The sequence below is a fragment of the Mytilus trossulus genome, chromosome 4 (assembly GCF_036588685.1).
Source record: "Mytilus trossulus isolate FHL-02 chromosome 4, PNRI_Mtr1.1.1.hap1, whole genome shotgun sequence".
Taxonomy (NCBI): Eukaryota; Metazoa; Mollusca; class Bivalvia; order Mytilida; family Mytilidae; genus Mytilus; species Mytilus trossulus.
Window position 1 is genome coordinate 9650423 of NC_086376.1, and position 13444 is coordinate 9663866.

At 31.0% G+C, this 13444-nt stretch overlaps 1 protein-coding gene across 1 annotated transcript in view; it reads left to right on the top strand.

Moving 5' to 3' along the window:
- LOC134714443 (dynein axonemal assembly factor 9-like) overlaps positions 1-13444 on the top strand; it is a 78981-nt gene that overhangs the window by 31269 nt on the left and 34268 nt on the right. The window contains exon 15 of the mRNA XM_063575685.1: positions 9763-9799. Coding sequence (XP_063431755.1) covers positions 9763-9799 — 37 coding nt within the window. The remainder of the gene's footprint in view (positions 1-9762; positions 9800-13444) is intronic.

Sequence of the window (13444 nt, forward strand, 5' to 3'; positions counted from 1 at the left end):
GGATAATTGATTGATCCAGAATAAATTGAAAAAGTTTTTTTTTACCTTGTATGTCATATGAATTTACCTTACGGAGATATGCTGACAGTAATTCCAGTTTGATAATCATGTTTACAAATCCTAATCATTCACATAGATATCCTCTGGTCACATTGTTACTATATAACCAATATTGAACTTGTATATTTGCTATTTCTGAATTTATCTATCAAAGTAATTAAGTATTCAATTTGTATATCCTTTAGCAGCCAACCTAAGCTTGGATATCTATTTCCAATTTTTATCAAATTAATTTCATGTCAGTTTGTGTAATTCAGATGTTAATATTGTCAACGGGTACAAGGATTGAAGAGACTTTGCTGTGCAATCATAGTCATTTAATCATTGCTTTCTTTTATTTCCAATAGTGTGATGAGAAAAGCCAATATTTCCTTTGTAAACACGTTATTGTAAGTCAGCATGTCATTTAGTGACAGTCTGTTCATTTGACCAGTGGTGGATTCTTATCACTTTATATCTTTGTCTCTCACAGTTATGGGAGAAACCTCCTAAATCTTTGGAAGTAAGAAAGCCTTTCTAAGGCTATTACTTGGACAAGATTTAATGCTACATTTCATGCTAGAAAGGTTGGAATGAAATTGTGTGAATTTCTTGAAGTGTAAACAGCAATTATTTTGTATCAGCTGTATAATGGTACAATTAGCAATCCCCACAGGAGATGTGTGACTGTACTAATTGGAGAACAGCAAAGTTTGCAGTTAGTTATTGCTTAATTTTTCAATTCCCTGTCGGTGCACAGTAAATTTGCTTTCTATGTTACAGTTATTCATAGATTTTAAGTGTCCTTGTTGTAATAATAAGCAGGACATATATAAAGGGCTGTTCAAATATGTTTTCATCTTTTTGTTATTGCCTTGATTTTTTTCATTTTTTTTATGATGGTAAATTTTGTTATCAATATATGTGGAGATAAGCATATTCTAAACTATGTTTTTATTCTGCATCTATTCTACATTAAAGGGGCCATAAGTTTGACCATAGCACTTTTACATGTGATAAAACAGATAACAAATTGTTGAATGATTATAATGCTGTTGGTTAGTGTTCAAATTACACCTTTTTTCTTCTAAATTCCAACTTCTCTTTTTCTAGTTAATTCTTATGTTTTTAGTTGGACAGTTAACAATACTGCAGAAAAGGTGAAAGTTTAGTAGTATATTTACTGAAAAAAAATAAAGTTGACTCAGCTCAGAACAAGAATGTATCAGTATATGAATCTTACTTCATTGACATTTTGTACTTCTTCAACCCATAATTTTTGTTGAGCCTGCAACTTTTGTTGCAGAAAGCTCGACATAGGGATAGTGATCCGGCGGCGGCTACGGCGGCGGCGGTGTTAGCTCACTTCTTAAAAGCTTTATATTTTAGAAGGTGGAAGACTTGGATGCTTCATACTTTGTATATAGATGCTTCATGTTACGAAGTTTCCGTCAGTCACATGTCCAATGTCCTTGACCTCGTTTTCATGGTTCAATGACCACTTGAAAAATAAGTTCAGATTTTTTGTAATGTTGTATTCTCTCTTATTATAAGTAATAGGATAACTATATTTGATATGTGCGTACCTTGCAAGGTCCTCATGTCTGTCACACAGTTTTCACTTGACCTCGACCTCATTTCATGGATCAGTGAACAAGGTTAAGTTTTGGTGGTCAAGTCCATATCTCAGATACTATAAGCAATAGGGCTTGTATATTCGGTGTATGGAAGGACTGTAAGGTTATATTTCCAACTGGCAGATGTCATCTGACCTTGACCTCAATTTCATGGTTCAGTGGTTATAGATAAGTTTTTGTGTTTTGGTGTGTTTTTCTCATACTAAATGCAACAGGTCTACTATATTTGTTGTATGGAATGATTGTAAGGTGTACATGTCTAGGGGGCAGATGTCATGTGACCTTGACCTCATTTTCATGGTTCAGTGGTCAAACTTAAGTTTTTGAGTTTTGGTCTTTTTATCTAATACTATATACCATAGGTCAACTATATTTGGTGTATGGAAATATTTTATGATCTTTATGTCAGTTGCACAGGTTTTATTTGACCGTGACCTCATTTTCACGGTTCATTGCACAGTGTTAATTTTTTGTGTTTTGATCTATTTTTCTTCAACTATAAGTAATAGGTCAACTATATATGTTGTATAGAAGCATTGTTAGCTGTACATGTCTGCCTGGCATGGTTCATCTGACCATGACCTCTTTTCAAGGTTCATTGGTCTTTGTTTAGTTATCTTAATTAATGTTAAGTTTATGTGACAGTTGTAATAAAGCTTTATACTTAGGACTATCAACATGATATCAATGATAAGTACAGAAGGCGAGACATTTCAGCGTGTGCACTCTTGTTTATTTCTGAATTGGGCTTTTCTTTTTCATTTTTTGTTTTGTTTTCATAATTAAAGAACTTTTAGGGCTTTTTATTGATTTATTTGAAACATATGTTTTTTTCTAAAAGAAGATGGGGAGTCAAAGCAACCTAAATTTTCAGAGTTTCTGTTTAGTGAAAAAGGTTGCGACTAAATCCAACAACAAAAATAACTGAATTTTATTTTGTTGGCAAACAGTTTTAAAAAAAAAAACAAGTGACAAAACAATATTTCAAGCTCTCAAGGTCCTGAAAAGGCTGAAGTTATGAATAAAGAAATGATCAAATATCTTATATCTACAACAAAAGTTCTAAATAACAAAAAACAGATAACCTCTGATGATAGTTTTGACCAAGGACATGAATATGTGGTAGGAACAGGGCATATTGTATGTGTTAAGTTGTAGGAATATGCTAAGTAACACAAGAATGTTTCTATGACATCAGGTGTTAAAATGGATTTTATGATTCAGAAGATATGAATATATATTGTAAGCTCTTCTTACAGTATTTATTGTAATGTGTTCAGCTGTGATGGTGTGATATTCCCTGTGCTGTTGAGAAACAGAAAATAACCATATCTTTACAATTTCTTATTAGTTTGTTTTTGAAGCATTTTCCTGTTATGTGAATTGGTTGATTATATTTGACTATTCTTGATTAAGGTTCAAAATCTAGTATTGAAAATTCACGAGTTTTTTAACTTGATTCTGTTCAACTTTTTAGGTTTCTAAGATTCACCATCTAGTAAAAAATTATATTTAGAAATATTTGGGATTTAATTATTCTTAAGAAAGCAACACATGGCCATGTGACTATTTAGCAAAGTCTGCAGTTTGTTCAGATTAATATTTTTGCTCATTCTTATTTTGTAAGTAGGATATTAATCGGTTCGAGTTTCTAACTAGATACGTTGACACTCTGGGGAGTAAGTTGTCTGAATTGATTAGACCATTATAGTTCTTATGACAGCCTGAGAGCATTATACGGTATTAGATAAATTGTTTTATTTGTGGCTAGTTGACATTTCATTGATTCTTTTTAAGGCTTAGTTCTTTAAGTTGTTTAAAAGAAAGAAAATGGTCCTTGTTTCAATATGATATAATTACAGTCTGATGGTTCTTTATATGGTTTTAAATTCACTTTGATATCTGAACACATTGTCTGAAGATCTACTAAATTGGCTTGTCTTATCAACTGAGAAGAGAATTGTCAATAATACCAAGAAAATTATTGTGTTATATCCTTTTGTCTAGTGGTAGTTTAAGTTCTGTGACTATTTTACTGTCACATAATTTTGTAGTTAAACACAATTTGAAAACAGACAGTGTTATAAACTGAATTTCTGATGAAATCAACACAACAATTCTACTTGTATGATTTTAGCAATCTGATTGTTTAAATTTCAAACTTTCATAATGGCACATTTATTCAGAATAAATTGGAAAACATTAATTCCATAAAGAGGCTTAATTGGACCATAAGTCTTAGATTTTTTACATGTCATGCACTAACTTTCAAATATTTCTTTCATTATTCCTATTTATTGTGGCAACACTTTTAATATACAACAAAACCTGCATAGCATGTGCTGATGGCTCAGCTGCTTATTTAAGACCTGCATAGCATGTGCTCATGGCTTGGTTGCTTATTTAAGTACTTTTGTATTGTAACCTTATGAATGAGATTTTATACATTTGACAGGAGGCTGAAGACATGAAATACAATAACCTTACATTGCCTGACCATGTATTGATTCAATTATTTTCCCTCAATTTATTAAATTTTCTTCCTTCAATAATAATATCCTGAAGTAGTAAGTTCCACTAATGGCTTCAGATGTTTTACAATGCAATCTCATTTGTATTCTTATCGTACAGATTTAGTATATCTTTTGGTGTATTTGCTGATTTGTTACAATATTGATATTTGAGAATGGAAAAGTACATTTTATATATTGTCATTTAATCATCTGTAAAGATGTTTCAGTTGTTGATTTTACAATTGGTCAAGAGACTGCTCCAAATTGCAGAATTAATTTTAAATTTATAATTTACAGTTTCCATGTGTTGTATATAGATATACAATTTCTATGTGTTGTATACATATTGTAATACAATGTCCAAGTGTTGTATATACATATACAATTTCAATATGTTGTATATAGATATACAATTTCTATGTGTTGTATATTGTAATACAGTTTCCAAGTGTTGTATATACAAATACAATTTCAATGTGTTGTATATAGATATAATTATAATTTTCATATGTTATATATAGACATACAATATCCATGTATTTAATTTATATATACAATTTGCCTGTGTTGTATATAGTTATACAATTTCCTTAAATATTAAATATAGATATACAATTTCAAAGTTATGTGTGTATATATGTAACACTCAGAAACGTGTCCTTCCCCCCAAACGTGTCTGATTCCCCCAAACATGTCTAGTTGAAAACTGCGCCAAAGCGTGTCATTTGTATAAACGCCCAAACGTGTCTATTTCTCAACTTACTCCCAAACTTGTCCAATCCCCAAAACGTGTCCATATCAACCGTTATTTGGTTATTGCTATTTCATTAACGTATACCAATTTTACCATTTCATTAAAAATATAAATAAGGCACGTTAGTACTTTTTCAAACCAGCAGAATTAAATTGGGTTAAAGTGGGGGCTTCATTTCGGCTATATCGTATGTAAATTGTAAGCAAACATGTTTAGTTAAACTGTATAATTAACGGGTCAAAGTGTCCCTTTTCTTTGCGCATCAAAACTTTAATGTCCTCTCTAATTATGCATGAAATACTGGCAACTGAACAATTCGCAATCAACAGTCTAAAATTAATTTATTCAGTAGAACTGAAAAATTATTAAAACTTGTATGTTTTCTCTAAATATGCATGAAATACTTGCAACTGGACAATACGCAACCAGCAGTCTGAAGTTTATCTTAACAATAGAACAGTAAAAACATTAAAACATGTATGTTAAGATGTAAAAAAATAAATAAAAACAGGTAGTCTATGTTCTCTTTAAATAGAACTGCAAAAACATTAAAACTTGTATGTTCTCTCTAAATATGCGTGACATACTTGCAACTGGACAATACACGATCATTAGTTTAAAGTCAATTTGTATACAGTACAACTGTTAAAACATTAAAACTTGCAAAACTATTGTGCGCTCTAAATATGCATAAATACTTGCAACTGGACAATGCATAATCAGCAGTCTAAAGTTTATTTATACACTACAAAATGAATTTAATTAAAACTGGCGTTGATCACATAGCAGTCATATTCATTAAAAAAGAATCTATAAAACTTAAGCATGAAATATTTTGCACTGGACATTATGTTTCTTATCGTGTGTCTTTAGTGATGGTGGAAACGGTTAAAAAACCAGATAACAAGTTTATAATTTGATGAGCTTTTGAAATACACAAAAACTATTGACAAAAGTGAGGAAAAAAAATGCTGTTAAAAGCCCACCATGCAATATTCGGATAAATATAAAAGGCATCATCGGAGTTTATATATAAGTACAAAATAATTAACAAAGTTAACAATTAATTCAACTCCAGAACTTTGTGTATGTTCGCTCTAAATGAATATAAAATACTTGCAACTGGACAATAAGCAACTGCAGTCAAAGTTACGTAATAATAACAGATTAATTTTGCAATTATTACAATCATTAAAAACCTACATCAAACTAACTTAATCTGATAAATGACAACTTCATCACATGTGTCTCCCATCATAGAGTTGCCGTAAACGTTATCAGCGATTTTATTTAGGAGATACATGTATTAGCTCTAAGACGTGTGACGTTTTGGCGATAAATATTGGACACGTTTTGGCGAAAACAATTATCGGACATGTTTGGGGGTTATGAAATCGGACACGTTTGGGGAATCGGACACGTTTAGGGAGAAAAGACACGTTTGGGAGACTCTGACACATTTGGGGGGAAGGACACGTTTGGGAGTGTTACATATATATACAATTTTCATGCGTTGTGTATATATATACAATTTTCATGTGTTGTATATAGATACACAGTTTCCATGTTGTATATAGATAAACAATTTCCAAGTGTTGTGTAATGTGTTTTGATATACAATTTCAATTTGTTGTATATATATATACAATTTCCAGGTCTTGTATATAGATAAACAACTTCCAAATGTTGTGTAATGTGTATTTATATACAAGTTTCATTTGTTAAATTATATAGATATACACATTCCAGTCGTTGTGTATATACAATTTTCATGTGTTGTATATAGATACACATTTTTCATGTGTTGTATATAGATAAACAATTTCCAAGTGTTGTGTAATGTGTATTCATATACAAGTTCTATTTGTTGAATATAGATATACAAGTTCCATTTGTTGAATATAGATATACAAGTTCCATTTGTTGAATATAGATATACAAATTCCAGGTGTTGTAAATCTTTATACAATTTGCATATGTTGTATATCTTGATAAAGTTTCCATGTGTTGTATATCTTAATACAATTTCCATGTGTTGTATATCTTTATACAATTGCCATGTGTTGTATATTTTTATACAAATTCCATGTGTTGTATATCTTTATACAATTGCCATGTGTTGTATATCTTTATACAATTTCCATGTGTTGTATATCTTTATACAATTGCCATGTGTTGTATATCTTTATACAATTGCCATGTGTTGTATATCTTTATACAATTTCCATGTGTTGTATATCTTTATACAATTGCCATGTGTTGTATATCTTTATACAATTGCCATGTGTTGTATATCTTTATACAATTGCCATGTGTTGTATATCTTTATACAATTGCCATGTGTTGTATATCTTTATACAATTTCCATGTGTTGTATATCTCTATACAATTTCCATGTGTTGTATAGTCAGCGTATGACAATGGATTTAAGATTTTAAAAAATCTTGATAGGTTCACTCGTATATGTTGAAAAATAATGCATAACACATTCTTGCTAAAAATATGATTACAGACACATGAATAATTTTTTTTCAATATATATAATACTAGCGGTTGTCAAATCTATTTAGCTGCTGCTTGTGCTGTCTGTTGAATCCTTAAATTTGCCTTTAATTTTTTTTTTGTTAAATTATTTCCCATTTCCCTAATGGCATCACTAAGTCAAATTGTGTGTCATGAATCCTTGGCAAAAATCTCATATTTTGAAAACTGTGAAGTGTTGATTTATTTCTTTTGTATTGTAACCTTATAAATGAGATATTGTACATTTGACAGGAGGCTGAAGACATGAAATACAATAACCTTACATTGCCTGACCATGTATTGATTCAATTATTATCCCTCAATTTATTAAATTTTCTTTCTTCAATAATAATATCCTGAAGTATTTAGTTCCACTAATGGCTTCAGATGTTTTACAATGCAATCTCATTTGTATTCTTATCGTACAGATATAGTATACATATGATTGCATGTATTGACTGATCTGTAACAATACTGATATTGGAGTATGGAAAATTATACAATTACTTGTCATCTCCTACAGTCCAAGGCTGTCACAGAGTGATACACAAAATTACACAAATTGTTATATGATTGGGGTGTCATGAATAAATTGTTTTTGTCAATCCAAATTCCATATGGCTGTTAGGGTTAAAGGTATATTTAGGATATAAAATGTAGAATAGTTATTTTGACCCTTTCAGTCATAATTATGCATCAAAGATGAAAAGTACTTTTTATGCTCTTTCTCAGATAGTAGGGGGCATTATGTTTTCTGGTCTGTGAATCTGTTTGTTAGTCTGTCCTTTTGTCCATACTTTGGTCTGGTCATTTGCCTGCCCTTTATTAGGATGTGAAAGTCTTGGTTAAAAGTAGTTTACCACAAAGTTGTTATTTTATCTCATTGTTGAAGGAATTACCCACTGTAGTTAAAGTTAACCGTACAGTGACCTATAGTTATACCCCCGCTTTAAAAAGGGGGGGGGGGGTATACTGTTTTACCTCTGTCTGTCCGTCAGTCCGTCTGTCCGTCCCATGAATATTTTTCAGCGCATTTTTCTCACGAACTACAATACAAGGATTTCTGAAATTTTGTTACAGGATTTATATAAGTCAGCTATACCGTGTGATGCGTTTTCAGATTCATCACTCGACAACTTCCTGTTTACCGAACACTTGCATATTTTTACACTATTTATTTTTTCGTCACATTTTTCTAAAGGAACTAAAATATAAGGATTTCTGAAATTTGGTTTCAGGATTTATATAAGTCAGCTATACCCTGTGATGCTTTTTCAGATTCATCACTCGACAACTTCCTGTTTAACCAAACACTTGCATATTTTTACACTATTTATTTTTTCGTCGCATTTTTCTCAGGAACTAAAATACAAGGATTTCTGAAATTTGGTTTCAGGGTTTATCTAAGTCAGCTATACTGTGTGATGCGTTTTCAGATTCATCACTCGACAACTTCCTGTTATCAAACACTTGTATAATTTTACACATGATAGCCAAGTTGAAAATTTTTGTCACATTTTTCTCAGGAACTACAATACAAGGATTTCTGAAATTTGGTTTCAGGATTTATATAAGTCAGCTATACCGTGTGATGCATTTTCAGATTCATAACTCGACAACTTCCTGTTTACCGAACACTTGCATATTTTTACACTATTTATATTATCCACTTGCGACAGGGGTATCATCAGTGAGCAGTAGCTCGCAGTTTCACTCGTTGTTAATGTTTGTGTCATTTTGGTCTTTTGTGGATAGTTGTCTCATTGGCAATCATACCACATCTTCTTTTTTATATACTCATTGTCAGTGCTTAAAGATTTATCTCCAACAGCAAAATTTTATTAGCCAGATGCTTGATGGGAGCTTAGTTTGTTCTGGTGTTCTTTTTTAGATTAAAAACAAGTTGATTTATAGTAGAAACTTATATGAATGTGTTACAAAGTAATATAGAACTAAAAGTTGACAGAGGAACTTCTTGTAAATAACATAAGGTGACATAATTATCTTAGGTTAATTTACAAGCATAAGATGACCATGGATTCCAACTTCTTGTAAATAACATAAGGTGACATAATTATCTTAGGTTAATTTACAAGCATAAGATGACAGTGGATAGAAAACAAAACACAGAATCAATATTGACTACTGTCATGCCTTATAACATTGTAGTTAATCATGTATAAATCTGTCTGTATTGAATTCTGTACTTAGCCTTTCTATTTAGAGTTGATGTAAATAAATCATTTCTTAGTCAAATTATTAAATCTATTGTCTGACTTTTGAATTTTTATTTCAGACAAATCAGGCTCCCCATCTGAAGATGAAGAGACAAGGTAATGATCCATTTACTGTTTCCACATTTTGTTCTATTTGTTTTGCTATAGATACTATTTGATATTTCCCTGGTGAGCATTGATTAAAGATGACCTTATACTACTTTTATTATTGTATGTATTTCTAATTTTCCTCATAGTACATGAACTTATCAATGTTGATTTTCAAATTGAGATTGTGTAATTTTGATGTCTATACTAGATGTCCTTTGATTTCCATTTAGACATAGCGGCCTCAATGGTCATGTGTTTGTGTGTTTACCTTGACTGTGGAGGTCCTGGGGTCAAACCCAGACAGGGTCAAACCAAAGACTTAAAAAAATGGTATTTGCTGCTGCTTCATCAGCTTCTGCTTTATAGGACTGTTACCTTTTAAAATAGCACCTTAAAACTCTGCTCAGTTTGTAGGTCTTGTGCAAAGTAGGGTTTATATCCATATGACATTAACTTGTTCTCATCCTGAATATGCATATTTATTTGCTGTTGGATGTTAAGCAGCCATTCATCATCTTTCTCCTCTATTTAGACAGCTAATCACCAAAGATCTTAGGAAACCCAACACCACAACCATGTACAAAGTTACATAGGAACATAGGTTAATGCCCTTACATATTTCTATGTCTAATGTACTTATTTATTCAAATGTTTCTGACAGTTTATAAAAGTATTTACATAACCATGCCATATTATTTTATAAATTCATGACTTATTCCTATATTTATATATTAGATATGATGAATGAATAGCTTATTTAATTTGTTTAGCATATTGTAAATGAATGGCTCATTCAATGCAATGTGACATGCAATTGCAATTAGATAAAATTTCGATTCCAGACAGAAAAATGATTGGATATTTTGGAAAACAATTTGTGTTTGTATTCTGTTTTATGTGGTAAAAGATAAAAATGAAAAAGAGATAACCAGTGACTTCATAAAACTTCTTGAAAATTTGGGATTTTATTTGAATGATAAAGATGGTTACTCACTGTACAAAGTACTTTCTTAAAGTTCATTTGGCTATGTAGATAAAAGATGATGTGGTATGAGAGCTAATGAGACAACTCTCCATTTAATTCACAATTTGTAAAAGTAAACCATTATAGGTTAAAGTAGGGTCTTCATCACAGAGCCTTTGCTCATAAGGAACAGCAAGCTATGAAGGGAACCAAGGTCGACTAGTGTAAAACCATTCAAATAGGAAAACCAACTGTCTAATCTATATAAAAAAATGAAAAACATTTATGAACCACATCAGCAAAAGTTATATCTGCTAAATGTATTTGCTTTGTGAAGTTTTTGTTCTTACAAAGACATGTAATATGTTTTGTTTGCAAATTACATATAAAAGACCATCCAAAATGGAATGACTAAGTGCTTTGCATGTCTGATATAATTTGTAGTGTTGTAGATTAGTTTGAGTTGTGACAAAGGTCTGGGATCTATCAATCATTATATTAAGGTTAATAACAGTTGATAGCTCAAGTGCATATGCATAATTCAAATGTCTTCTTACAGTTAACCTGATAAATAGGATAACCATAAACGGCCACAGACCACAATTAATTCCTCTATTAGTTCTTTATAACTTTTTGTCTCATTAAAAAAATTGCACCGATTCTTTTTGTCCAATTTTTTGTGTGTGTCATATATAGTACTAGTCCAAAAATATATCCAAAATTCAGAAAGATTGCTTTCACCCAACATACAAATTTAGCCAATACACATCCATACCCCTATAGGCAAGTCAAGAGATGTTCCGAAAAGTGTAAATATAACCTTTTTGCACCTGGCCTAATCACTCTTTCCTTGTTAAAATCAGTTAAAATAAAACATCCAAAAGTTTATTTCAGCTCTCTTCTTTCATTTCCACCCCAGATAAGCTAAGAAATGAATGAGAAAGGGAAAGAAAAAAGATAAAGAAAAAATACACTATAATTAAGGGGAACTATATTCGTGAACAACGAAAAGCGGGATCATTAATTGTGGTCTTGGGCCTATTAGGGGCCTAAAACTTGACCAATTCTAATAACACTTGGCATGATTTTAGCTTAGTATATTATAAAACAGTTTACAAAGTTTCAAAGCCATATGATACCAAATAAAAAAAATTAGGCATTTTTTATATCTGAATTTTGGGTGCTAAATTGTGGCGTTGAATTAGAACAATTTCAACTATCAAATTTGAGCTGCTAAAAACCAAAAGAAACCAAAACTAACACTTTTTAATGTCTCTATGTATCAGTTAACATCTATTTAAAGCAACAGAAAGCATACTTCATGTATCAGACTTATGAAAGATGGCCAGAAGGTAAATTTATATGAGCCTGTGCCAAAAAATAGAGGTTTTCAAATAAAGTGAGGCCTTATATCAAATGTAATATGTTTCCCTTACAACAATTTTCTGGAGTTGTTAAGTTATCAAAAAAACTTTAACATGTTATAAATGCACTTTCAATGGAAATATAAGTTTCAAACAGCATAACACATGTGGATAAAATGGTCTTTAGCTATGTCTTGCTTAAAAAAACAGGTTGTCAATTTAGGCCGTTCCCCACGTTTGCATATTAAAAAGCATATAAATGATATGGGAGATGAATATATGCTTCTTTTTACTTAAATCTGTGCTTAGATATGATAAAACATGGAGCCTAGATGTAACAAGAATGTCACTTTCAACTATATATGTAGACAGTATGATCTGATGCAAAGTTTATTAACTTTACTGTTTATAACCTGAATGAAATTTCAGCCTCAAAAGGCCAATATTTTAACCACTAGCTATCCAACAGAAGAAAATAAAGGTAGCCTGTGAAACAGAAATTGTTAAACAACCAGTAATAAGTGTTTTTGATATAGATTCAGTGCAATCTGTTTAGGAATACAAATTTGAAGTGCTTAGAACTTCACATTTCACCTGCTGCATATACTGACCATTAGACTTAGACTATAAAAACAGCACATTTTGCACTCTTTTTATGTTTTTTATCTACTTTCTTTTGTGTGCAGAGTTCACAAATTAGTAAGAGAACTGAAATAAATACCACAAACACAAATAGATATCAGAAAAAAAACTCTCAGAGAGAAATTAAGCATGCAGTTTTGCAAAACTACTAAAAATATTGAAAAAGCTACATTTTAGGCATTTTAACCTGAAAAGTGACTTTTTCACAAAATTTCTATCAAATGAAAGTGAAAATCATTTCTTCTCATGTAGTTTGACAAATTAATACCTTTAGATCATTCAGAGAAGATGTCAAAGTAAAATTTCAAAATTTGCTGAAATGCACCTCTTAGGCCACAGACCACAATTAATTCCTCTATTAGTTCTTTATAACTTTTTGTCTCATTAAAAAAAGTGCACCGATTCTTTTTGTCCAATTTTTTGTGTGTGTCATATATAGTACTAGTCCAAAAATATATCCAAAATTCAGAAAGATTGCTTTCACCCAACATACAAATTTAGCCAATACACATCCATACCCCTATAGGCAAGTCAAGAGATGTTCCGAAAAGTGTAAATATAACCTTTTTGCACCTGGCCTAATCACTCTTTCCTTGTTAAAATCAGTTAAAATAAAACATCCAAAAGTTTATTTCAGCTCTCTTCTTTCATTTCCACCCCAGAAAAGCTAAGAAATGAATG